Source organism: Panthera tigris, chromosome B2 (genome assembly GCF_018350195.1).
Source record: "Panthera tigris isolate Pti1 chromosome B2, P.tigris_Pti1_mat1.1, whole genome shotgun sequence".
Lineage (NCBI taxonomy): Eukaryota > Metazoa > Chordata > Mammalia > Carnivora > Felidae > Panthera > Panthera tigris.
The window spans coordinates 482,736-506,284 of NC_056664.1; the positions used below are offsets into that span (position 1 = coordinate 482,736).

Below are 23,549 nucleotides of genomic sequence, written 5' to 3' on the forward strand. Positions count from 1 at the left end.
ATATGATTCTTTAATTTTTTTCTAAATGTATTAATTTGTAGAAGGACATTTTATGTTAATCAGGGCCAAAGTAATGCATTGGATGAGTTGTGATGGGAAAGTGGTTGGATTCACCAAAAATCATTTAACTGAATATCAATTCCATGAAAGCGAAAATTTCTAGACTTTCAGCCTACATATCCATGGTTAGCCCTTAAATGTAAGTTAACAAACTCTATGCAGAGATGCCTGACTTAAGTCACTTTAATCAAATCAGACATTTTTCTGTGTCTATATAATTGCACTTTAGTATTGCCTATGTTTTTCATAGATGCTGCTGCTTTCTGCTGTGTCTGTCTGCTCATTATTGTTCAAACTTTCCAAGGGCAGGAGCTGTGACTTCTATCTTCTTTGTATTGTCCTTTGCTCCTCCAGTAACAAAGATCAGGCTCTGCCCAAAGAGACATGCTGTGTTAACATTGTGGTCTACACTAATGCCAAATGATACTTGAGGAGAAGAACACAGTGGGCTCATGAGACCAAGAGGCCCTAGGTATTGACTTGGGGAGATCAGGGGACTTTGTGTTAATTGTCAAACCACAGGATAAGGATGAGATTTCTGGAATTTGTTCTTAGTCTTGGGTATAGAATGTTATCATGTTTAACTGCATCCCAGCAGACTCTGTACTTAGGGCGGGAGATGGTCTGGTGAAGCCAAAGAAAAAACTCAGACAGTGAAGAGACCCAGGTGTATTGGGGGAACTTTTGTGCAGGAAGTTCAGGAGCAGCTGGCTGGACAAAACATCAGGCTGCTGGGATCTACGTACAGCAAACTTTTATAGCATAGCAACTTAGCCCAGCAGCCATCTGTAGATTGTCCTCTCCTCACATGACCAGCACCCCCAGGGGATCAAGGCTGGCCACTCATTCACTCATGGTTACAAAGGAGACCCTCTGGGCTGGACACACCTGCAGACCCTGACCTTGAATGCTGAACAGCAGTACTGCACATTCTGCTTCACGGGACTATAGAGAGAGGTCAGGATGTCTACATTTTCAAGGTCATGAGTAATACATTCAGGGTGTGCATGCACAAGCCAACCTTCCAGCACATACCATACACCATCTATTTTTTTAATGTTTATTTATTATTATTATTTTTAACTTAATTTAATGTTTTTTAAATTTACATCCAAATTAGCATATAGTGAAACAATGATTTCAGGAGTAGATACCTTAATACCCCTTACCCATTTAGCCCACCCCCCCTCCCATAACCCCTCCAGCAACCCTCAGTTTGTTCTCCATATTTGTGTCTCTTCTGTTTTGTCCCCCTCCCTGTTTTTATATTATTTTTGTTTCCCTTCCCTTATGTTCATCTGTTTTGTCTCTTAAAGTCCTCATGTGAGTGAAGTCATGATTTTTGTCTTTCTCTGACTGACTAATTTCACTTAGCATAATACCCTCCAGTTCTATCCACAGAGTTGCAAATGGCAAGATTTCATTCTTTTTGATTGTTGAGTAATACTCCATTGTATACATATACCACATTTTCTTTATCCATTCATCCGTCGATGGACATTTGGGCTCTTTCCATACTTTGGCTATTGTTGATAGTGCTGCTGTGAACATTGGGATGCATGTGTCCCTTCAAAACAGCACACCTGTATCCCGTAGATAAATGCCTAGTAGTGTAATCGCTGGGTCGTAGGGTAGTTCTATTTTTAGTTTTTTGAGAAACCTCCATACTGTTTTCCAGAGTGGCTGCACCAGCTTGCATTGCCACCAACAGTGCAAAAGAGATCCTCTTTCTCTGCATCCTCACCAACATCTGTTGTTGCCTGAGTTGTTAATGTTAGCCATTCTGACAGGTGTGCGGTGGTATCTCATTGTGGTTTTGATTTGTATTTCCCTGATGATGAGTGACGTAGAGCATCTTTTCCTGTGTCTGTTGGCCATCTGGATGTCTTCCTTGGAGAAGTGTCTATTCATGTCTTTTGCCCATTTCTTCACTGGATTATTTGTTTTTTTGGTGTTGAGTTTGGTATGTTCTTTATAGACTTTGGATACTAACCCTTTATCTGATATGTCATTTGCAATATCTTCTCCCATTCTGTCGGGTGCCTTTTAGTTTTGCTGACTGTTTCCTTTGCTGTGCAGAAACTTGTGATTTTCATGAGGTCCCAATAGTTCATTTTTGCTTTTGTTTCACTTGCTTCTGGAGACATATTTAGTAAGTTGCTGCAGCCAAGATCAAAGAGGTTTTTGCCTGCTTTCTCCTTGAGGATTTGGATGGCTTCTTGTCTTACATTGAGGTCTTTAATCCATTTTGAATTTTTTTTTGTGTGTGTATGGTGTAAGAAAGTGGTCCAGGTTCATTCTTCTGCATGTCACTGTCCAGCTTTCCCAGCACCACTTGCTGAAGAGATTGTCTTTATTTCATTGGATATTCTTTCCTGCTTTGTCAAAGGTTAGTTGGTCGTACGTTTGTGGGTCCATTTCTGGGTTCTCTATTCTGTTCCATAGATCTGAGTGTCTGTTCTTGTGCCAGTACCATACTGTCTTGATGATTATAGCTTTTTAGTATAGCTTAAAGTCTGGGATTGTGATGCCTCCTGCTTTGTTGTTTTTTTTTTTTTTCCCAGATTGCTTTGACTATTTGGGGTCTTTTCTGGTTCCATACAAATTTTAGGATTATTTGTTCTAGCTCTGTGAAGAATGCTGGTGTTACTTTGATAGTGATTGCGTTGAATATGTAGATTGCTTTGGGTACTATCAACATTTTAATATTATTTGTTCTTCCTACCCAGGAGCATGGAATGTTTTTCCATTGTTTTGTGTCTTCTTCCATTTCTTTCATAAACTTTCTATAGTTTTCAGTGTATAGATTTTTCACCTCTTTGGTTAGATTTATTCCTAGGTATTTTCTGGTTTTTGGTGCATGTAAATGGGATAGATTCCTTGATTTCTCTTTCTATCACTTCATTGTTGATGTATAGGAATGCAACCGATTTCTGTGCATTGACTTTATATCCTGCAACTTTGCTGAATTCATGAATCAATTCTAGCAGGTTTTTTTTTTTTTGGTGGGATCTTAGGGTTTTCCATATAGAGTTCTCGTGTCATCTGCAAAGAGTGAAAATTTGACCTCCTCCTGGCTGATTTGGATGCCTTTTATTTCTTTGTGTTGTCTGATTGCAGAGGCTAAGACTTCCAATACTATGTTGAATATCAGTGGCGAGAGGGGACACCCCTGTCTTGTTCTGACCTTAGGGGGAAAGCTCTCAGTTTTTCCCCATTGAGGATGATATTAGCGTTGGGTCGTTCATATATGGCTTTTATGATCTCGAGGTATGATCCTTCTATCCCTACTTTATTGAGGGTTTTTATCAAGCAAGGGTGCTGTATTTTGTCAAATGCTTTCTCTGCATCTATTGAGAGGATCATAGGGTTCTTGTCCTTTCTTTTTGATGTGATGAATCTCGTTAATTGTTTTGTGGATATTGAACCAGCCCTGCATCTCAGGTATAAATCCCACTTGGTCGTGGTAAATATTTTTTTTTAACGTATTATTGGATCTGGCTGGCTAATATCTTGTTGAGGATTTTTGCATCCATGTTCATCAGGGAAATTGGTCTACAGTTCTCCTTTTTAGTGGGGTCTCTGTCTGGTTTTGGAATTCAAGGTAATGCTAGCTTCACAGAAAGAGTTTGGAAGTTTTCCTTCCATTTCTATTTTTTTGGAACACCTTCAAGAGAATAGGTTTTAACTCTTCCTTAAATGTTTGGTAGAATTCCCCTGGAAAGCCATCTGGCCCTGGACTCTTGTTTTTTTGGTAGATTTTTTATTACTAATTCGATTTCCTTACTGATTATGGGTCTGTTCAAATTTTCTATTTCTTCCTGTTTCACGTTTGGTAGTGTATATGTTTCTAGGAATTTGTCCATTTCTTCCAGATTGCCCATTTCATTGGCATATAATTGCTCATAATATTCTCTTATTATTGTTTTTATTTCTGTTGTGTTGTTTGTGATCTCTCCTCTTTCATTCTTGATTTTATTTATTTGGGTCCTTTCCTTTTTCTTCTTGATCAAACTGGCTAGTGGTTTATCAATTTTGTTAATCCTTTCAAAGAACCAGCTTCTGGTTTCATTGATCTGTTCTACTGTTTTTTTAGTTTCGATAGCATTAATTTCTGCTTGAATGTGTATTATTTCCTGTCTTCTGCTGGTTTGGGTTTTATTTGTTCTGTTTCCAGCTCCTTAAGGCATAAGGTTAGGTTGTGTATCTGAGATCTCTCCTCCTTCTTTAGGAAGGCCTGGATTGCTATATACTTTCCTCTTATGACCGCCTTTGCTGCATCCCAGAGGTTTTGGGTTGTGGTATTATTGTTTTTATTGACTTCCATATACTTTTTCATTTCCTCTGTAACTGCTTGGTTAGCCCATTCATTCTTTAGTAGTCTTCAGTCTCCAAGTATTTCCTACCTTTCCAAATTTTTTCTTCTGGTTGATTTTGAGTTTCATACCGTTGTGGTTTGAAAATATGCATGGTATGATCTCGATCTTTTTGTACTTACTTAGGGCTGATTTGTGTCCCAGTATATGGTCTATTCTGGAGAACGTTCCATGTGCACTGGAGAAGAATGTATATTCTGCTGCTTTAGGATGAAATGTTCTGAATATAACTGTGAAGTCCATCTGGTCCAGTGTGTCATTCAAAGCCATTGTTTCCTTGTTGATTTTTTTATTAGATGATGTGTCCATTGTTGTGAGTGGGGTGTTGAAGTCTCCTTCTATAATGGTATTATTATCAATGAGTTTCTTTATGTTTGTGATTAATTGATTTATATATTTGGGTGCTGCCACATTTGGCACAGAAATGCTTACAATTGTTAGGTCTTCTTGGTCTATAGACCCCTTGATTATGATATAATGCCCTTCTGCATCTCTTGATATGGTCTTTATTTTAAAGTCTAGATTGTCTGATATAAGTATAGCTACTCCAGCTCTCTTTTGTTGACCATTAGCATGATAGATGGTTCCCCATCCCCTTATTTTCAATCTGAAGGTGTCTTTAGGTCTAAAGTGGGTCTCTTGTAAACAGCATATAGATGGATCTTGTTTTCTTATCCATTCTGTTACGATATGTCTTTTGATTGGAGGATTGAGTCCATTGATGTTTAGAGTGAGTACTGAAAGATATGAATTTATTGCCATTATGATGCTTGTAGAGTTGGAGTTTCTGGTGGTGTTTTCTGGTCCTTTCTAATCTTTTGTTGCTTTTGATATTTATTTATTTATGTATATGTATATATATACATATATATATATTTTTTTTTCATCTTTTCTCCCCTCAGAAATCCCCCCTTAAAATTTCTTGCAGGGCTGGTTTAATGGTCACAAACTCCTTTAATTTTTGTTTGTCTGGGAAACTTGTTTTATCTCTTCTATTTTGAATGACAGCCTTACTGGATAAAGAGTTCTTGGCTGTCTATTTTTCTGATTCAGCACACTGAATATATCCTGCCACTCCTTTCTGGCCTGCCAAGTTTCTGTGGATAGGTCTGCTGCAAACCTGATCTGTCTTCCCTTGTAGGTTAGGGACTTTTTTTCCCTTGCTGCTTTCATGATTCTCTCCTTGCCCGAGTATTTTGTGAACTTGGCTATGATATGCCTTGTTGATGTTGGTTTTTGTTGAATCTAATGGGGGTCCTCTGTGCTTCCTGGATTTTGATGTCTGTGTCTTTCCCCAGGTTAGGAAAGTTTTCTGCTATGATTTGCTCACATAACCCTTCTACCCCTATTTCTCTGTCTTCCTCCTCTGGGACCCCTATGATTCTGATGTTGTTCCTTTTTAATGAGTCACTGATTTTTCTAATTCTTAAATCGTGCCTTTTTGCCTTAATCTCCCTCTTTTTTTCTGCTTCATTATTCTGTATAAGTTTGTTTTCTATATGGCTGATTCTCTGTTCTGCCTCGTCCATCCTTGCTGCTGCTACATCCATTTGTAATTGCAGCTCAGTTATAGCATTTTTAATTTCATTGTGGCTATTTTTGACTTCTTTTATCTCTGCAGAAAGGGATTCTAGTCTATTTTCGACTCCAGCTAGTGTTCTTATTATCATGATTCTAAATTCTGGTTTAGACATCTTGCTTGTGTCTGTGTTGGTTAAATCCCTGGCTGTCATTTCTTCATGCTCTTTCTTTTGGGGTGAATTCCTTCGTTTTGTCATTTTGAAGGGAGAAAAGGAATTAATGAGGTAGGAAAATTGAAATTAAAAAAATTAAAATTAAAAAATATTAAAATTAAAAATTAAACACACACACACACACACACACACACACACACACACAAATCGAATAGATGATGCTAGATCCTAGGTGTGTTTTGGTCTGGGTGGTAAAAGTGGTTTCATAGATTAGAGAAAAAAAATGGAGGCAGAGAAAAAAACAAAAGAAAATCATTTGAGAATTTGAAAAAATGAATACCCTGAAGTAGACTAAAATGTGATTATGGGGATAAAATAGAACTTGAAAAAATATACACAAAAGTAAAGAACATAGTAGAAAAAAATTAAAGGAAAACATTTTAAATAAAAGTTAATACATGTGAATTTTTCTTTTTCTGTATTTAGGAAAAAAGAAAATAAACGAAAAAGAGAAAATGATAAAAAAAGAAAAAAATCATTTGAAAATTAAAAAATGAATACATTGTAGTAGACTAAAATAGAATGACAGAAGTAAATTAGAATTTAAAAAAATTACATAATAGCAAAAAATATAGTAATGAAAATTAAATAATATTTTTAATAGAAATTGAAAGTAAAAATGAAGTTTTTCTCTTACTGTATTCACGAAAAGAAAAGAAACGGAAAAGAGAAAAAAGGAAAAAGAAAGGAAAAGAAAACAAAAAGGAAATTGTTTGAAAATTTGAAAAGGTAGGGGCGCCTGGCTGGCGCAGTCGGTTAAGCATCCGACTTCAGCCAGGTCACGATCTCGCGGTCTGTGAGTTCGAGCCCCGCGTCAGGCTCTGGGCTGATGGCTCGGAGCCTGGAGCCTGTTTCCGATTCTGTGTCTCCCTCTCTCTCTGCCCCTCCCCTGTTCATGCTCTGTCTCTCTCTGTCCCCAAAATAAATAAAAAAGGTTGAAAAAAAAATTAAAAAAAAAAAAAAAAGAAAATTTGAAAAGGTAAATACACTGAAGTAGACTAAAATAAAATGATGGAAGTAAAGTAGAAATTGTAAAAATTTACACAAAAGTAAAAAATATAGTAATAAAATTAAAGAAAGATATTTTTAATAAATTTGAAAATAAAAATGAGTTTTTTCTCTTTCTGTATTCAAGAAAAAGAAAAGAATTGTAAAAGAGAAAAAGAAAAAAAATAAAGAAAATTGAATAGATGAACCTGCTAACAGATTGATGTAGGACTGAAATTGTTTCTTTTTCCCCTAGAAGTCAGTCTATGTAGCTCTTTATAGTCCATAAATTAAGCCGGCAGTGAGACTTGTGTTCTTGAAGAGTGAAGTTGGCCCATTTGGGCAGGGCTCAGTGTAACAGCTCTGCTTTCTACTCTATGGCCCTGCTAGACCACTGGGGTGGATTGTTGCAGTGCTCGTAGGTGTGTATGCACATGTGTGGGAGTGGTGAAAATGGTGCCACCCTGCTACCCAGTCTGTTCTCCCTGATTGGCAATTGCGCACCCATCCTCTGTCTTCAGCTCTCATACACTTCCCGCATTTTCACTCTCTGTGACCAGGCCCCAGGTAGTACCTCTCTCCCAAGTTTTGTCTCAGATGTGGCTATTTTCCCCAGCCCCTTACTTCTGAAGGGCTGCGGCTTTGACCCATTCTGCCCCTCTGTGGGAGGGTCTCACTGAGCAATGGCTGAGTGAGCAATTGCCAAATATCGGCTGCACCCAGGGTACACCCTGGATTGTTGCCGGTGCCCCAAGACTGCAGCCAGGTGCCAGCCCATCCCAGGAAATGTTCACTAGACAGTGTAGCATCAGTGTTTCAGGGATTATGGAAAATCACAACACACATCAGGCACCAGGCTTCACCCTTGACTACCTTGCCCCAGCACCAGCAAATGTGGCCGCCTTCTGGGGTCTGCTGGGACCAGGTGGCTTCAACAGTCTCTACCAAATGTCCTTCCAGCAGTGGAACTGCTTTACCCCGTGTGGCCCCATATCCTCCCGGACCCCACTCTGTTCCTGGGGATTCGCCCTTCCCACCAGAGCACCTCCAGGTATCGAGCTGTGGAATTGCCTCCTTTGTCCTCCCCTTGTTTACAGTCTTAATGGAATTTAAACCCTCTCATTTCTCCATTCTCCTTTGTCCCTTTTTAGTTTAGTCCCTGCAGCTGTTTCCAGTTTTCCACTTTCTCTCCAGCTGTTTTCGGGGATGGGTGCCTTTCCCGTATGCTCCTTCTCCCACCCCCCAGTCTCTGTCCTCTCTCCACCTGCAAAAGTAGTTCCCTACCTTTCGTGGCTTCTCGCTCCTCAAGTTCAGCTCTCCACGCTGCATACCTGCCGAATTCTGTGGTTCAGGTTGTGCAGATTGTTGTGTTAATCCTGCAATCAGTTTTCTAGGTGTGTAGGATGGTTCAGTGTTGGTCTGGCTGTATTTCATGGACACGAGACAGACAAAAAGCTTCCATGCTGTTCCGCATCTTGGCTCCTTCCCATACACCATCTTCAGTCAAGCTCCCAGAAGCAGATTCTGACATGAGCTCTTAGCAAGAGTGGAGTGAGGGAGGCAAGGCAGAGTAGGAAAACTAAGCAAGGGTGATGCAAGCATTGGTCTTGTCCCTGAGGAAACCTGCATACAAATTTCATGGTAGCATCAGTTTCACATCAAGGCAGGGAGCCAGCCTTTGCCACCCTAGGTCAGTCAGTCACTGGCCTCTGGCTGCTCTGGAGAGAGAGGATGGCTCACTTTCTAATGAGAGTAATACTTCAGCAGAGGGGATCTGTGCTCAACATTAGAATCAGTCAGTGTCAATCAACACATCAGGAGCCTGCAAAGAACAAAAGTTATAGTTGTTTTACTTGTCACACAAAAAGCATTTGATAAAGGTCAGCATGTGTTTATGACTTCAAAACTCTACCAAAGTAATAATAAAAGGGAATTTCACACAGTTACTAAGTGTTATATGTGAACAAACCAGAGCAATCACCTGTAATGGAGAAACTACAGATGCTTTCCCGTAGGGTTAGGATGTCCACTACCATTGCTGTTTCTTTGCCAATATTAGTCCATCCTATCAGGCGAGATCCAGAAACATGTTATGTAATGATTAAAAAGAGATGAGACTTTATATGTGCCATGAACTCTCTAGAAATCAAAGAGAATCAATAGACTAAGAAGAGAGTTCACCAAAATTTCTGGATAATGATATAGTAGAGAGAAGATGCAACTGATATTAGCAATAAAATCTATATAGCATACAGAATTAATTTATTAGAGATACATAGAACTCTATGGACAAAGTATTAAATTGTTTGAACTGGCATGAGGAAAGATTTGTATAAAAGGAATAAAAATGGACCAGTTTTTTTTACACCATACACAAAAATAAATTCAAAATGGATGGAAGACCTAATGTGAGAGAGGAAACCATCAAAATCTTGGAGGAGAAAATAGGCAGTAACTTCTTTGATCTCAGCCACAGCAGCTTTATTAGATAGTTCTTGTGAGGCAAGGGAAACAAAAGCAAACATTAACTATTGGGACCTCATCATGATAAAAAGCTTCTGCACAGCAAATTAACAATGAAAACTAAAATGCAACCTATGGAATAGGAGAAGATATTTGCAAATAGCAAATCTGATAAAGGGTTAGTATACAAAATCTATAAAGAACTTACCAAACTCAACACCCAAAAATAAATATCCAGTTAAGAAATGGGCAGAAGACATGAACAGACACTTTTCCAAAGAAGACATCCAGATGGCTAACAGAAACATGAAAAAATGCTCAAAATCACTCATCATGGAAATACAAATCAAAACCAGGATGAGATACCACCTCACACCTGTCAGAGTGGCTAAAATTAACAACTCAAACAACAACAGATGTTAGCAAGGATGTGGAGAAAGAGGAACCCTTTTGCACTGCTGATGGGAATGCAAACTGATACAGCCACTCTGGAGAACAGTGTGGAGCTTCCTCAAAAAATTAAAAATAGAACTATCCAACAACACAGCAATTGCACTACTAGATATTTATCCAAAGGATATAGGAGTGCCTGTTTGAGGGGCACAGGCACTCCAATGTTTATAGCAGCACTACCGACAACAGCCAAATTATGGAAAGAGCCCAAATGCCCATTGACTGATGAATGGATAAAGAAGACATGGTGTGTGTGTGTGTGTGTGTGTGTGTGTGTGTGTGTGTATTCCATTAGATATATAATGGAATATTACTTGGTGTTGAAAAAGAATGGAATCTTTTCCACAATGTAGATGGAACTGGAGTATATTATGCTAAATGAAAAAACTCAGAGAAAGCCAAATACCACAAGATTTCACTCATATCTGGAATTTAAGAAACAAAAGAAACAAGCAAAGTGGGAAAAAGAGAGAAACCAAGAAAGAGACTCTTAACTACAGAGAACACACTGGTGGTTTCCAGAGGGGAGGTAGGGGGTGGGATGAAATAGGTGATGGAGATGAAGGAGAGCACTTGCTGGGATGAGCACTGAGTGTTGTATAGAAGTGTTGAATCACTAAATTCTATACCTGAAACTGATATTACATTGTATATTAACTAACTGGAATCTAATTAAAACTTTAAAAAATATTTACATAAATTAAGTTATTATGTGTCTTTGACTAGAGACACATTAAAATATGTCAGTTTTCTCCTACATAATTTATAAGTTGATACAATGAACTTAAACTTCTAAATATTGTATGAGGGTAATTTTTGAATATAAAAAAAAATTAAAGGAAGAATTGTCCAACCTGACAGTAAGACATATTATAAGGCCTATTAATAGAAAATCATGTTCTTGGTTCAGAAACAAAAGTCCCATGGGGCAGAGATCTCAGAGACAGCCAGGTATCCGTGTGGAGACAGAATGTATACTAATCATGGAACTACAACAAATGGAGAAAGTTTGGGAGGACTTTGGAAAAACCAGATCACTGAATGCAGAAAACTAAAATTAGATTTCTAACTTCCAGTCTGTAAAAAAAGATGAACTGTGTAAGAAGAATGGGTTAAAAACAAAAATTTAAATTTGAAAACTATGAAGTTAATATAAAAGTATAAGAGCATATATTTGTGACCTCGCATGAGGAAAAACTTCCTAAACAAGCCTCAAAATGCACAACCCATAACCTGAGAAATCACAGATTTTATCGTGACCTAGTCAAAGGTTTGTCTTCTATTAAAGACATTATACAGTTAACACACAAATGGTAGATTACTAGAAGTTATTTGCAAACACTAAGATTTATAAGTGGCTGATGATGTCCTGTACAAATAAGGAAGTCCTACAAGGGAATAAGAAAAGGTGGGAAACTTAATCAAGAATATGTAGGAAGGATAAACAGAGGCAGGTTGAGAGGAGAGAAACCCGAATGGCTGAGGAAGCAATGTCTTCACGGAGATGTTCAAGACTGCTGGTGACCTGAGTAAGGCAGGTCACAACAAGGACGTGTACCGAGCCTGGTGTGCTGCTGTGGTCGGCACACGTATCTCTGGGGGAAATGGTAGCGTTGTGAAGACCAATTCTGTGCAATTTACACTTTCCTGAAAGCTTCACTGTGCTGTCAGGGCACTTCCCTTCGCACGAGGTGCGTCCGGGCAGATGATGGTCTCTAGCTTCCCAGAGTGATAAAGTGTGTGATGCATAGTGATGGGACAGATTTCGGAATGATGGGATTATATTCTACAGTCATCATGGTGGTGTCAGGAACTAAATTGCTTTGAAAATGGCTTAACATCATAACATGTGGATTGGGAGGGAGAAGTGGTCTCCAGACATTTTTGTTCCTCAATTTTATTAAAAAAGCTTTTTACCACAATGTGCTGTGTGTCTTACAAGATGTTAGGGTATGACGTCTCTGTTTCCGCTGGGATCTCAAAGCCAACGAGCAAATCTACCAAAAGTAAGGTTCTACATCACCAACTTTTGCACAACTTGCAAAGAAGTGGATATTTAAAGAACTGATTCACGGGGCGCCTGGGTGGCTCAGTCGGTTAAGCGGCCGACTTAGGCTCAGGTCATGATCTCGCGGTCCATGAGTTCAAGCCCCGCGTCGGGCTCTGTGCTGACAGCCTGGAGCCTGTTTCAGATTCTGTGTCTCCCTCTCTCTGACCCTCCCCCATTCATGCTCTGTCTCTCTCTGTCTCAAAAATAAAATAAATGTTAAAATAAAGAAAGAAAGAAAGAAAGAAAGAACTGATTCAGTGGCTGCAGAGTTAATCTGTGTGTTAACTTTCCTTGGTGAGACTGGGTGTGCTATATAAGCCTCCCCAGCTCCAGAAGGGAATGAGGCTGCTTCTCCTTAAGTCAGCAGAGAAGAAGATTGTATCATCTGCCTGGGATTTTAGTGCCCGAGGCTGATATTCTGCGCTGTGGCAAAGTGACAAGGAAGTAGCGAGCTGCATATCCTCGGCTGGTGGGGAAGGGATGCAAGAAACTTCTCACTGGTCAGCTGGGGCCAAGAGGAGCAGTTCCGATTCCTCACGAGATATCCTGAAGCAGGGCTATGACGGAAGCAGAGCTGCTGGATGGAGCCTCCGCGGCAGGAATCACCACGAGTGTGTCTCAGGACTTGTGCCCAGAGGTCCCGGTGGTGTCTCTCCAAGGCTCTGGAAGGGGCCCCGCAAGATACGGGATCTTCTGCATCAAGGGTCACAGGCTTGCGCATCCGCTCCCGCGAGCTGCACTGGCCCTCGGGGACCGAGGAGACGCTCAGGTACGAGACCCCTCATTCGGTCTCCGGGGGCCATCATTATCGCCACTCCTTGTTCTCGTAAAAGCAGCTCCATGGCACATTCTGAGCCTGAACGGTAACCTTCACGCCTTTGGCATGTTTTCCATCACGGGCGAGTAAGTGTTCTCTAATTCCCCAGCTGGATCTCCTCTTCTGTTGAAGACGCGCTCCCCCATGCCTTGCTCTGGGGTGACAGAGGGTGGAAAGGGGAGTGTGATGAGCCCAGGGAGGACGGAGGCTGACTGTGTGCGAACCAGGCAGGGGCTTCCTTCCTTTCGGGTGACTTGATATCACTCAGAAGGTCCCTCTACTGGTTTGCTGCCTCCTCATTAAATAAAAGGTACTGTCTTTATCCTGTGAAAATAGAGAAGAGACTAAAGTGCCATGTGCTGTGGACAAGTGTCAGAAACGCGCACCGCCTGGGTTCATCACAAGCAGACTCTCTCACGTGTCCCTGCGGGCTGGGTATTATTTCTGAGGCCCTCGCAGTGCTCAGCAGTTTCTGTGTTTGCTGTGTGAAATCAGTCGTAAGTAAGGGATTGGATAATATACTTCGATAATCCTGGCCAGTTAACACTGTATTTCTAAGGTTCCTGTTTTGAGAACTCTGTCTAATGAAGACGCACCGAGTCCGTTAGAAGGAAGCAAGGGAGTCGGGACTTTCTCATGGATTTTCTGAGGGCAATTCTTTATGGGTCCTCAGTGGCCATCCTTGAGACCTTGGTGTGCTGTGAACCCCTGGAAACATTTATTTTTTTTTCCTGTATTATACCAGATTTCTTCGTCTTGGATAAGAGAGGGAAGAGATGTTTTCCTGTAAGTCTGTGTGAAATATCTGTGCTCCACCTGGAGAATTATGACCCGTGGTCTCGTCTGTGCTGGGGCCGATCCACACCCACGGTGTCACCTGTAAAGTGACTTGAGTGCCACCTGGGGGACATTGTTCCAGATTTGGAGGAAGGGTAATTCTTTTTTTTTTCTAGTTTGCTAACTGTGTGAGCTTAAAAGCATTAGTTATCTTCTGTCATTTTTAGTTTCCTCAACAATAACTCATGACTATATGGGAATAAAATGATTTGGCAGATGTGAAACCTTTTTTCTAAGTTCTACAGCTTTATGAATGTGTAAGGAAGAGAAGGAACTCTCTCTCTCTTTTTTTTTTTTTCTTGGAAATTCTGCTGGAGTGCCTGGCATTCCCACAGTGGTGATCCATTACCCAATGTGAAACCACTGCGTCCCCAAGTAACCTGTGAGGAAACAGATGAGTGAAACAGGACAAGTGTCCCCCAGGATTATGGCCACGTAGATGACATAAGTCACACAAATACACTCAGGGTGTAGTTGAGATCTAAACAGAAGCCCGTAGTTCCCAGGAAGGGGGAAACATAATTTTCAGTGGAAGGAAACAGTCACCTTTGAGCTGAGCTTTGAGGAAATGAAGATTGGCGGATAGAAATGGGGCAGGAGGAAGGAGAGCTGGGCTCAGTAGATGCAAATGATGAAAAGGGTGGATCCTGAAAAACTAAAGAAAAGATACTGTGGTTTCCAGGTGGTCCTGTCAGGGCGGAGCACTGTGTGAATTATGTCACCCGCCCCTGCAGGACAGCTCACCAGCACATGGGGCTGGGAAGGGCATGGTTGGGGGACCAGATGATTGTGGGGCAGACAAGCCTGGGGACCCAGATGACAGGGTGGTGAGGGAGAAGAAGACCTGGGGAAGGGGCTAGGGTGGTGCGAGCCCCTCTGTCTGCTGACTCCTGTTCCCTCCCTAGACCTGTGCTGTGTGGGACGTGGGTTTCCAGCAGGGAAACCTTCCTCGAAGGCTGGTCTGGCAGGAAAGTTGGTCCTGTGATGGCAGTGCCGTTGTCATGCATTAACTGAAATCAAGGAACTGCCTGTATTTCTTCCTGTCTTTCTCCTCCTTCCTCCCCATCCAGGTTTGCTGCTGCTTTATCCAGCCCATGAGTTCTGGAAGCCAGTGCTCACTCCCTGCTCCCTGCTGTCCCATCCACACCAACCGTGTCATACTGACCTGTTAGAGCTTGTCTCTCTAGGACCACTTTTCCTTTTGTCCAAGACAATCACTATTTCTCTGACGTATTTCCGTGCATTATCTCAAAGTTTCCTCAAACACCACACAGCTGACACTGAACCCACGATTTTCCCTTGGAGCCAGGCCCCTTCCAGCTTTCCCTGTGCTGGTCACTGACCCTGCCACCCATGTAGTCGCTCAAACCAGGAACCTAGGTCAGCACAGCACAGTCCTCAAGGTCGCTAACTGAAACGTATATCTGTGTAACTTTAGGCAAATTATTTAATCTCTCTGAAGCTTACTTTTTTTAAATGTGGACTTGTAACATGGGCATGATGTGCTATTTCATGGGCTTTTGTGTTTGGTGTCAGAATGGGAGGCTTTAAGGCTTGTGGAGCCACTGGTCAGTCCATGTATGTCCACGGCGATTATTGTTCCTAATTCACTGTCTTCCTCACTTTGTATCCCAAATTCACAAATTGTGTCTCCTAATATCCCTCCACTGCCTCTTTTCCCTCTGACTCAGTCCTTACCACTATAGTCTGAAATACTATCACCTCCTATCTGGACAACTGAAACAGTGACCTTGTTCTGTCCACTACTCCCCCTTCCAGTCCATTGTCCATTCAGCGGCCAGAAGGGCCTTCCGGGACATGGACATCTCTGGTCCCTGAATTATTCTCCTTCTGCCGTTAGATCCTGAATGACTCCAACCCCACCAGAGCGCCTCTTGGCCCTCCTGGCCCTCCCCCTCATTCTGGGCTCCTGGGCCTCCCAGCTTCATGCTGCTTCCAGCCTCCAGACGTCACACCCAAGTCACCTTGACCTGCCTAACCCCTGCTCATACCTGACATTTCAATCCATGTTTTCTCAGGGAAGTTTTTTGATGACATCTCTGGACCAGGGTGGACCTTATGCTGTTTTCCTTTAAATCAATTATTACAGTTTTTACTATATTTTTAAAAAAACTCTTTGCTAAATTTTTAACCCCAATATGCATTCTCCTGAAGGTATGGTCAAATTCCGCTTTGTTCATCTTTTCATTTTTAGCACAAACCACCAGGACCAGCAGAGAGTAGTTTCTCAAAACATAGTTGTTGAATAAAATGAGCAGGGTGGGTTAGCCTAGCAGGTTGGTCTAATTTATCCTCAGAAGTAGGAGGCAGGGCTACAAAAATAAGTGTAGGCAGAGTTTAGGGATGAGAGAAAGGACAGACTAGGGACCAGGGCTTAGGGATTCTTTTGTTGATGGAACAAAGTTGTCCTGGAGACTTCAGGGAAATTTAAGCCTTTATCTGGCGTGTTCTCACTCTTCTGGAAATGTCCAGAGTAGTTCACAGGGAGACGAGCCTGCAGTGAAAACAACAGCACCAGCAACCTGGCATGCGGGCACAGGATGGTCGAAGCAGTGCCGTTTGAATAAAGACCCAGTACCCCCTTCATTCCTAAACAGTTTACTTCTCTCTTTAGATCCTATAATTTGCTTCTGATATCAAACTGCAAAACTAATTCTTGAATTAGAACTTGAGCCTTTTGAACTAAGGGATTCTTTGTGTAACCATTTGAATTTTACCAAGGGCTTTTATTAACTGACAAAGTCTAGAACAGTATTCTTTAATAGCATGATTACAAACATTAAATTAATGTACAGCTGGGCCAGGAAATAGCAACTCTACTGAGAGCCAGTGTTCAAATAAACATATTCAAGTAAAAGACCAGATGATTAGTACCAGTTAGATTCAATCATCAAGACACTACAGATAGTATATCACCATTAATAGAGATATAAGCCATAAAAAGTTTGAAACTAATGAAAATAATCCAAGTGTATGAATATAAACCATATTAAAAGTATTTTTAGAGAACATTCTGTTCTCATCAGTTAAGGGAAATTAATTTTTAGACACTCAGTTGAAAGTATATTATTAGCTCGAGAAAGATAAAACTGTCTTTCTTCTCCACCCAATGGCTATATAACTCTGCCAGACATTTATTTCGCTGAGACTCAGTGTTTTCATCTAGAAACTGGAACGTGACTGTCCGTGTGGACACGAGTGCCCCCTCCGTGTGGGTCCTGCTGTGACTGTCCACAAGGACACAAGACCCCCTCCACGTGGCTCCTGTGGTGACTGTCCATATGGACGCTGAATCCTGCATTAGCCAAATGGCTCTTCAAATTTTCAGATCACTCAGTCTCTAATTTATTGGAATGAATCTCTTGGAAAGTTTTTTAAAAAATAGGTAACCTAACCCACAATTCAGGTATTCTAATTCAGTGTGCTTATTACTAAAACTTATCATAACAAATTAAATAAAGAAAACAATATAAATATCCATTGATAAGTGTGGGTATATGAAAAGTTTGCTGTATTCATATGAAGACCTGTATATAACTCAAATATCATGATTCGGGAGAATATTTGTACTCCTGGGAAATCATGACAATACGGCGTTTGAGGAAAAAGCAGGTTAGAACATGTACTTTCTGAGCCTTGTTTTATTTTTTTTTCTTATTTATTTATTTATTTATTTATTTATTTAATATATGAATTTTATTGTCAAGTTGGTTTCCATACAACACCCAGTGCTCATCCCAAAAGGTGCCCTCCTCAATACCCATCACCCACCCTCCCCTCTCTCCCACCCCCCATCAACCCTCAGTTTGTTCTCAGTTTTTAACAGTCTCTTATGCTTTGGTTCTCTCCCACTCTAACCTCTTTTTTTTTTTTTTTCCTTCCCCTCCCCCATGGGTTTCTGTTACGTTTCTCAGGATCCACATAAGAGTGAAACCATATGGTATCTGTCTTTCTCTGTATGGCTTATTTCACTTAGCATCACACTCTCCAGTTCCATCCACGTTGCTACAAAAGGCCATATTTCATTCTTTCTCATTGCCACGTAGTATTCCATTGTGTATATAAACCACAATTTCTTTATCCATTCATCAGTTGATGGACATTTAGGCTCTTTCCATAATTTGGCTATTGTTGAGAGTGCTGCTATAAACATTGGGGTACAGGTGCCCCTATGCATCAGTACTCCTGTATCCCTTGGGTAAATTCCTAGCAGTGCTATTGCTGGGTCATAGGGTAGGTCTATTTTTAATTTTCTGAGGAACCTCCACACTGCTTTCCAGAGCGTCTGAGCCTTGTTTTAAATATTTATGCACCGTGGGCCGCCTGGGTGGCTCAGTTGGGTAGGTGTCTGACTTTGGCTCAGGTCACGATCTCAAGGTTGTGGGTTTGAGCCCTGCATCAGGCTCTGTGCTGAAAGCTCAGAGCCTGGAGCCTGCTTTGGATTCTATGTCCCTCTCTCTGCCCCTCACCCACTCATGCTCTGTCTCCGTCTCTCAAAATAAATAAATGTTTTTAAAAAATATTTATGCACCGAAAATTGCTTAGGAGGACACAACCCAAATCACCAGTAAAGGGTTTTAGTGGAGAAATGAAGGGTTTTGTCTGGAGACTTGCACACACTGTGTTCACAGCTCACTGAGACGATGCAGGTGGACCTGACCCGTTACTGTTAACACAGGGCTCTTAGGATGTATGGTGCCCCTTATGGTGTTTTTTTCTAATTAAATGTTGCCTGTGTTGTGTATGTTTGAGGTTTTATTTACAAGGGAAACACTGGATACACTTATGTCTGTGTGTGGTGGTAGGTTTGAGCTCTGGAGGACGCTGCCGTTCTGGGCTGGAATCTGAAGTCATTGGGATGACTGTCCTCTGTAACACTCTTCTCTTGTTTTGCAGACCATTGCTGCTGCAGTACATGATTACTGCAGTCAGTGTTTCTTTTTGCCCAATCCCCAAAAGGAAACCAGGCAGCGGCATGGAAGGAAAGAATCAAACAGTTCTGTCTGAATTCATCATTTTGGGATTCTCTGATCTAACTGATTTACAATTTTTACTTTTCACCATCTTCTTTCTGACCTATATCTGTACTTTGGGAGGAAATATCTTCATTATCCTGGTGACTGTGGCTGATCCACATCTACACACCCCCATGTATCATTTTCTGAGGAATTTGGCCTTTCTTGACATCTGCTACACCACCACCAACGTCCCCCAGATGATGGTGCATCTCCTGTCAGCGAAGAAGAGCATTTCCTATTTGGGTTGCATGGCACAGCTTTTTGCATTTATTTTCTTTGTGGGATCAGAGTGTCTCCTCCTGGCAGCCATGGCGTATGACCGTTACATTGCAATCTGCAAACCTCTACGGTACTCAGTGATTATGAACAGGGCCCAGTATGGCCGCTTAGCCGCCTCGTGTTGGACTGGGGGTTTCCTCAACTCAGTGGTGCACACAGCACTGACCTTCCACCTGCCCTTCTGTGGCAACAACCAGATTCAGTATTTCTTCTGTGACATCCCCCCTTTGCTGCTGTTGTCTTGTGGGGACACTTCTGTCAATGAGTTGGCATTGCTGTCCATTGGGGTCTTCATCGGGTGGGCTCCTTTCTTGGGTATCATCCTCTCCTACCTCTATATTATCTCTACCATCTTGAGGATCCGCTCCTCAGAGGGGAGGCAAAAGGCATTTGCCACCTGTGCCTCGCACCTGGTCATTGTCCTTCTGTACTACGGCAGCGCCATCTTCACATACGTGCGGCCCATCTCAACATACTCACTGGAGAAAGACAGACTAATCTCTGTGTTATACAGTGTCATTACCCCCATGCTGAACCCTGTAATTTACACACTGAGGAATAAGGACATCAAAGGGGCCGTGAAGGTGTTGGGGAGAAGGTGGAAGCCACCCGTCCCTTCTTTTGAGATGTAACTTTCACTCACCTGTAACCAATATTCTTGTATCAGATAATTAGCTTTTCCCAGCAGCTGTCTGTACTGAAACTCAACCTACAAGTTCACTGCAGCCTGGGGACAGAGGGTGACCAGCTGACACAATGAAGCCTTAGTGACCGTATTCTTGAGCTTCAGCTAGTTCTGTGCGAGAGACATGGATGTTGCTCTTTTTAGATCTTTTCTTCTTCGCGAGACTGTCCATTCCCAAATCCTTCTTCCTAAAGACGATGCCACTCTTTCACGCAATATGTGCTTGGTGGACATCACATCATGGTACTTCCTTCCTTTTTGTACGACCTCTTACATGTTGAAGAATGTGAAACGCTTTCTTCTAATGTTCCTATGTGTTCGTTATATTTCTCTTCCTATTACTTAAGTCATGCTTTTGGCTCTTCTTTCTGTATTAGTTTCTTCTTAAGAAAGCGTTGTAACCAGAACTGAGTTCACATTACAGCGGTTTTGACAGTGCTGTGTGAGCCACCAGCTGCATGGGTCCGTGACCATTCATATTCATGCTGGAAAGAAGATAGTCATGGTTTCTCAATTCCAGTTTATATTCCTTACTCTGTCCCAGAAGTGGGATATGCTAAAGGAATTTTTCTAGAAATAAGCCCCCACGGCAGTTCGCTATATTGTAAGGTACTTTGAATTCAGGAAATCTTTATCTAAAGTTTAGAACACATGGGGCGCCTGGGTGGCGCAGTCGGTTAAGCGTCCGACTTCAGCCAGGTCACGATCTCGCGGTCCGTGAGTTCGAGCCCCGCGTCAGGCTCTGGGCTGATGGCTCAGAGCCTGGAGCCTGTTTCCGATTCTGTGTCTCCCTCTCTCTCTGCCCCTCCCCCGTTCATGCTCTGTCTCTCTCTGTCCCAAAAATAAATAAAAAACGTTGAAAAAAAAATTAAAAAAAAAAATAAAGTTTAGAACACAGAATCAGAGAAAAGTATACAGAAAGGTAACTGCAGATTTTGGGGGGAATAGAAACTCTTTGCTGCATAGTAGCTATAGTTAGACAAGAGAGTAGAAATTACATGTGTTAAAAGTGAAGGTACTAACTTTCTGCTTTTTCTGTGTTATCACCATGTAGGGGACAGACATGAAGGCAGACACGTGGACAGGCAAAATGGTGCAGGAAAGAAATACAGGAAAGGGAGAAAAAATGACAGATAAGGACAGAGGCTTGGAGGTGAGGAGAAGAAGCCGCTTGCCACGTAGGGAGTAGGGGGCTGGCAGGTGGGGAGAAGAGGCTCAGGGTGGAGGGGCCACCATCCCTCACCTTTCTCCTGCTCCTATGAGTGGCTCACGCCTCTAGCCGGTGTCCTGATTCCCCACCTGTGTCCTGTCTGGTGTTGGCGGAGTGCCTGCACTGGCCACCTGTCCCTGCGCACCTGTCCCTTCTGCGGCCCTCTCCTACCGTGCCTCTGTGCAGACCCCCTGTCTTCATCTGACAACTGTCTGCAGCCTGTGTGTTCGGTGTTCTAGCAACTGCCTTCTTACAACCTTATCTCCTTTAGAAACTCTGAATAACCCTTCCCCACTCAGGGCTCAGGATTCATATTCCCAGTTATTTCATCCAATTCCTCATCTACAGCTTGCTTTCCATTTTCCTTTATAGTGTCTTTTAAAAAGCAAAGATGTTTACTTTTGATGAATTCCAATTGGTCATCATATTTTTCTTTCCTTGACTGTTAGTTCTTTGGGTTTTTGTACTCTAAGACATCTTCACCCACCATAGAACCACAAAGTACTTTCCTGTAGCTTTTATATTTAGGTCTATGATCCAACTCAAATTAATTGTTGATGTAATGTTGAGGGTTATTATTTTTGTTCTGAAAACATACCTGTGTTTTGTTGCGTTATTGCCACACACCTTGCAGAAAAGACTACCATTTCCACCTTGCATTATCTTGACACCTTGGTAAAAGTTAATCGGGCACATATATCTTGTTCTATGTGGATGCTTTATGTTGTTCTATTTAAGCTTAGCCAGCCAAAGACCACCAGGTGTAACCTGTATCCTGACAAAAATCAGATTTACTGATTTGCAGTGAGGGAGGGCCCTCCAGAGCAATCAGTATGCATCACACTTGACCACAGAAAGGAAGCAAGTGTCATTGGTAAGGTGTGGTTCCCATCTGAAGAAATCTGAGCAGGGTCTACGGGAGGCGGGGGTGATTTCTAAATGGGGTGCGCTGTGGAGAAGGGCTTGGGAGAAGCAGGAATTTACAAGAGGCTCGGTGCTCTCCTGTGGCCAGGCCTGTTTAGCAGTTAGGTGCCCCAGCCAGAGATGGTGTAGTAAATCTGGGTGCTCCTGAGAAGAAAGCAGCCGTCCCCTGAAATGCTCCTGTATGCCCTGCTGACTTTGCAGGTGGCGTATCCGTGTCTGCCCTTCGGCATGAATAATGGCAAGGCTGCTTTCTCCTTCATCATTTCAAGCTGATTTTCACTCTTTCTCTCCCACACAAGTTCTTCTATTTTTGGTCCCATGATCTATTCATCTACCGACCCCACATAGTCAGGTCAGGCTTACTGTAGCTCTGTAGTTAGTCTTGAGGTAGGTGTTTAAATACTCCAATTTGTTCTTTTTCAAGAATGTTTGGGTCATTCCAAGTATCTTTGTATTTACAAATCAATTTTAAAACCAATTTATCAATTTCTACTCAAAAGCCTGCTGGAGTTTTATAAGCATTGAAAGTATAGATCAATTTGGAGAGACTTTATATAGACCAATGTTTCCTGATCTTTTGAAATTATCCCCCTAAGGAGGCTTTACCCTATTCCCCCCTAATCATCCCATCCCCATGACATTTTCATATCTCAGATATACTGTGTAGTTGTTCATGGACTGTGGCCTTTGGAGGGACATGAGTCATTGTGACATCTAAGAATTTTTTTGTATCCCAAGAGCCAATGTCTACCCCCTTGGGATCCACGTCATCCCAGTTTAGGTTACGTGATGCACATTAGCATGTTTTATCTCTCCATTTACTTGTGCTTTTTAAATTCTTCAGCACTGATTTCTAGTCTTCAGTGTGGAGATCCTTCCATGTCGTTTTGGTGAAACTGATTCCAAAATATTTTATGGTTTGTGTTTATGCTCTTGCTTCTGGTTCTCTTCTTTAAATTTGATTTCACAGCTGTTTGTTGCTGGTGTATAGAAATACAGGAACACAAATGATTTTGTGTAATAATATTATCTACTGAAAGCTTGTTAATTTTTCTTTTTTTCCCCAGTAACGTATTTTAATGAACTAATTTTGTATTAGTCTCAAGCACATACATTTAAAAGATAACAATACAGGGGTGCCTGGGTGGCTCAGTCAGTTAAGTGTCTGACTTTGGCTCAGGTCATGATCTGGCAGTTTGTGGGTTCGAGCCCCACCTCAGGCTCTGTGCTGTCAGTGAGGAGCCTGCTTGGGATTCTCTCTCTCCTCTTTTCCCCCCTCTCCCACTTGAACTCTGTGTCTGTTTCTCAAAAAATGAGTAAAAAAAAAAAAGTTAAAAAAATAAAACAATACAAGTATGCAAAATATGTTATTTAGTTGGTCAGGGGGTTAGGCTCTTTGCCTAACCAAGTTCACAACTTCCCGGAAGTGAGCCCATAGTCTACTCCTTTACCTACAGCATAAGGTGTGGGGTCTGGAAGAAGGGAATCAATGAATTTGTGTATTATCTCACCAAACCTCGAGTTTTAAGATGAGAACATCTTATTTTCTGGTTAGATTTAAAAAAAAAAACACCTCTCCAACTCTTAGAAATAGAAAATGTGTGCCTTTCTGCAT

General features: G+C 41.6%; 2 protein-coding genes across 2 annotated transcripts in view; both read left to right on the forward strand.

The window, feature by feature from the left end:
- The window catches only part of LOC102959787 (olfactory receptor 2H2-like), a 258,157-nt gene that overhangs the window by 159,250 nt on the left and 75,358 nt on the right, over positions 1-23,549 (forward strand). The gene's annotated exons all lie outside the window — the stretch shown is intronic.
- On the forward strand, positions 18,355-20,105 carry LOC102955627 (olfactory receptor 5V1-like). The gene has a single exon (XM_007085914.2). It carries the CDS (start codon positions 18,677-18,679, stop codon positions 19,745-19,747), a length of 1,071 nt encoding a protein of 356 aa, XP_007085976.2. The 5' UTR covers positions 18,355-18,676; the 3' UTR covers positions 19,748-20,105.

What these genes read in the sequence shown, in the direction of transcription:
- LOC102955627 (XM_007085914.2), top strand. Translation starts at nt 18,677, where the DNA reads ATGACTGTCCTCTGTAACACTCTTCTCTTGTTTTGCAGACCATTGCTG.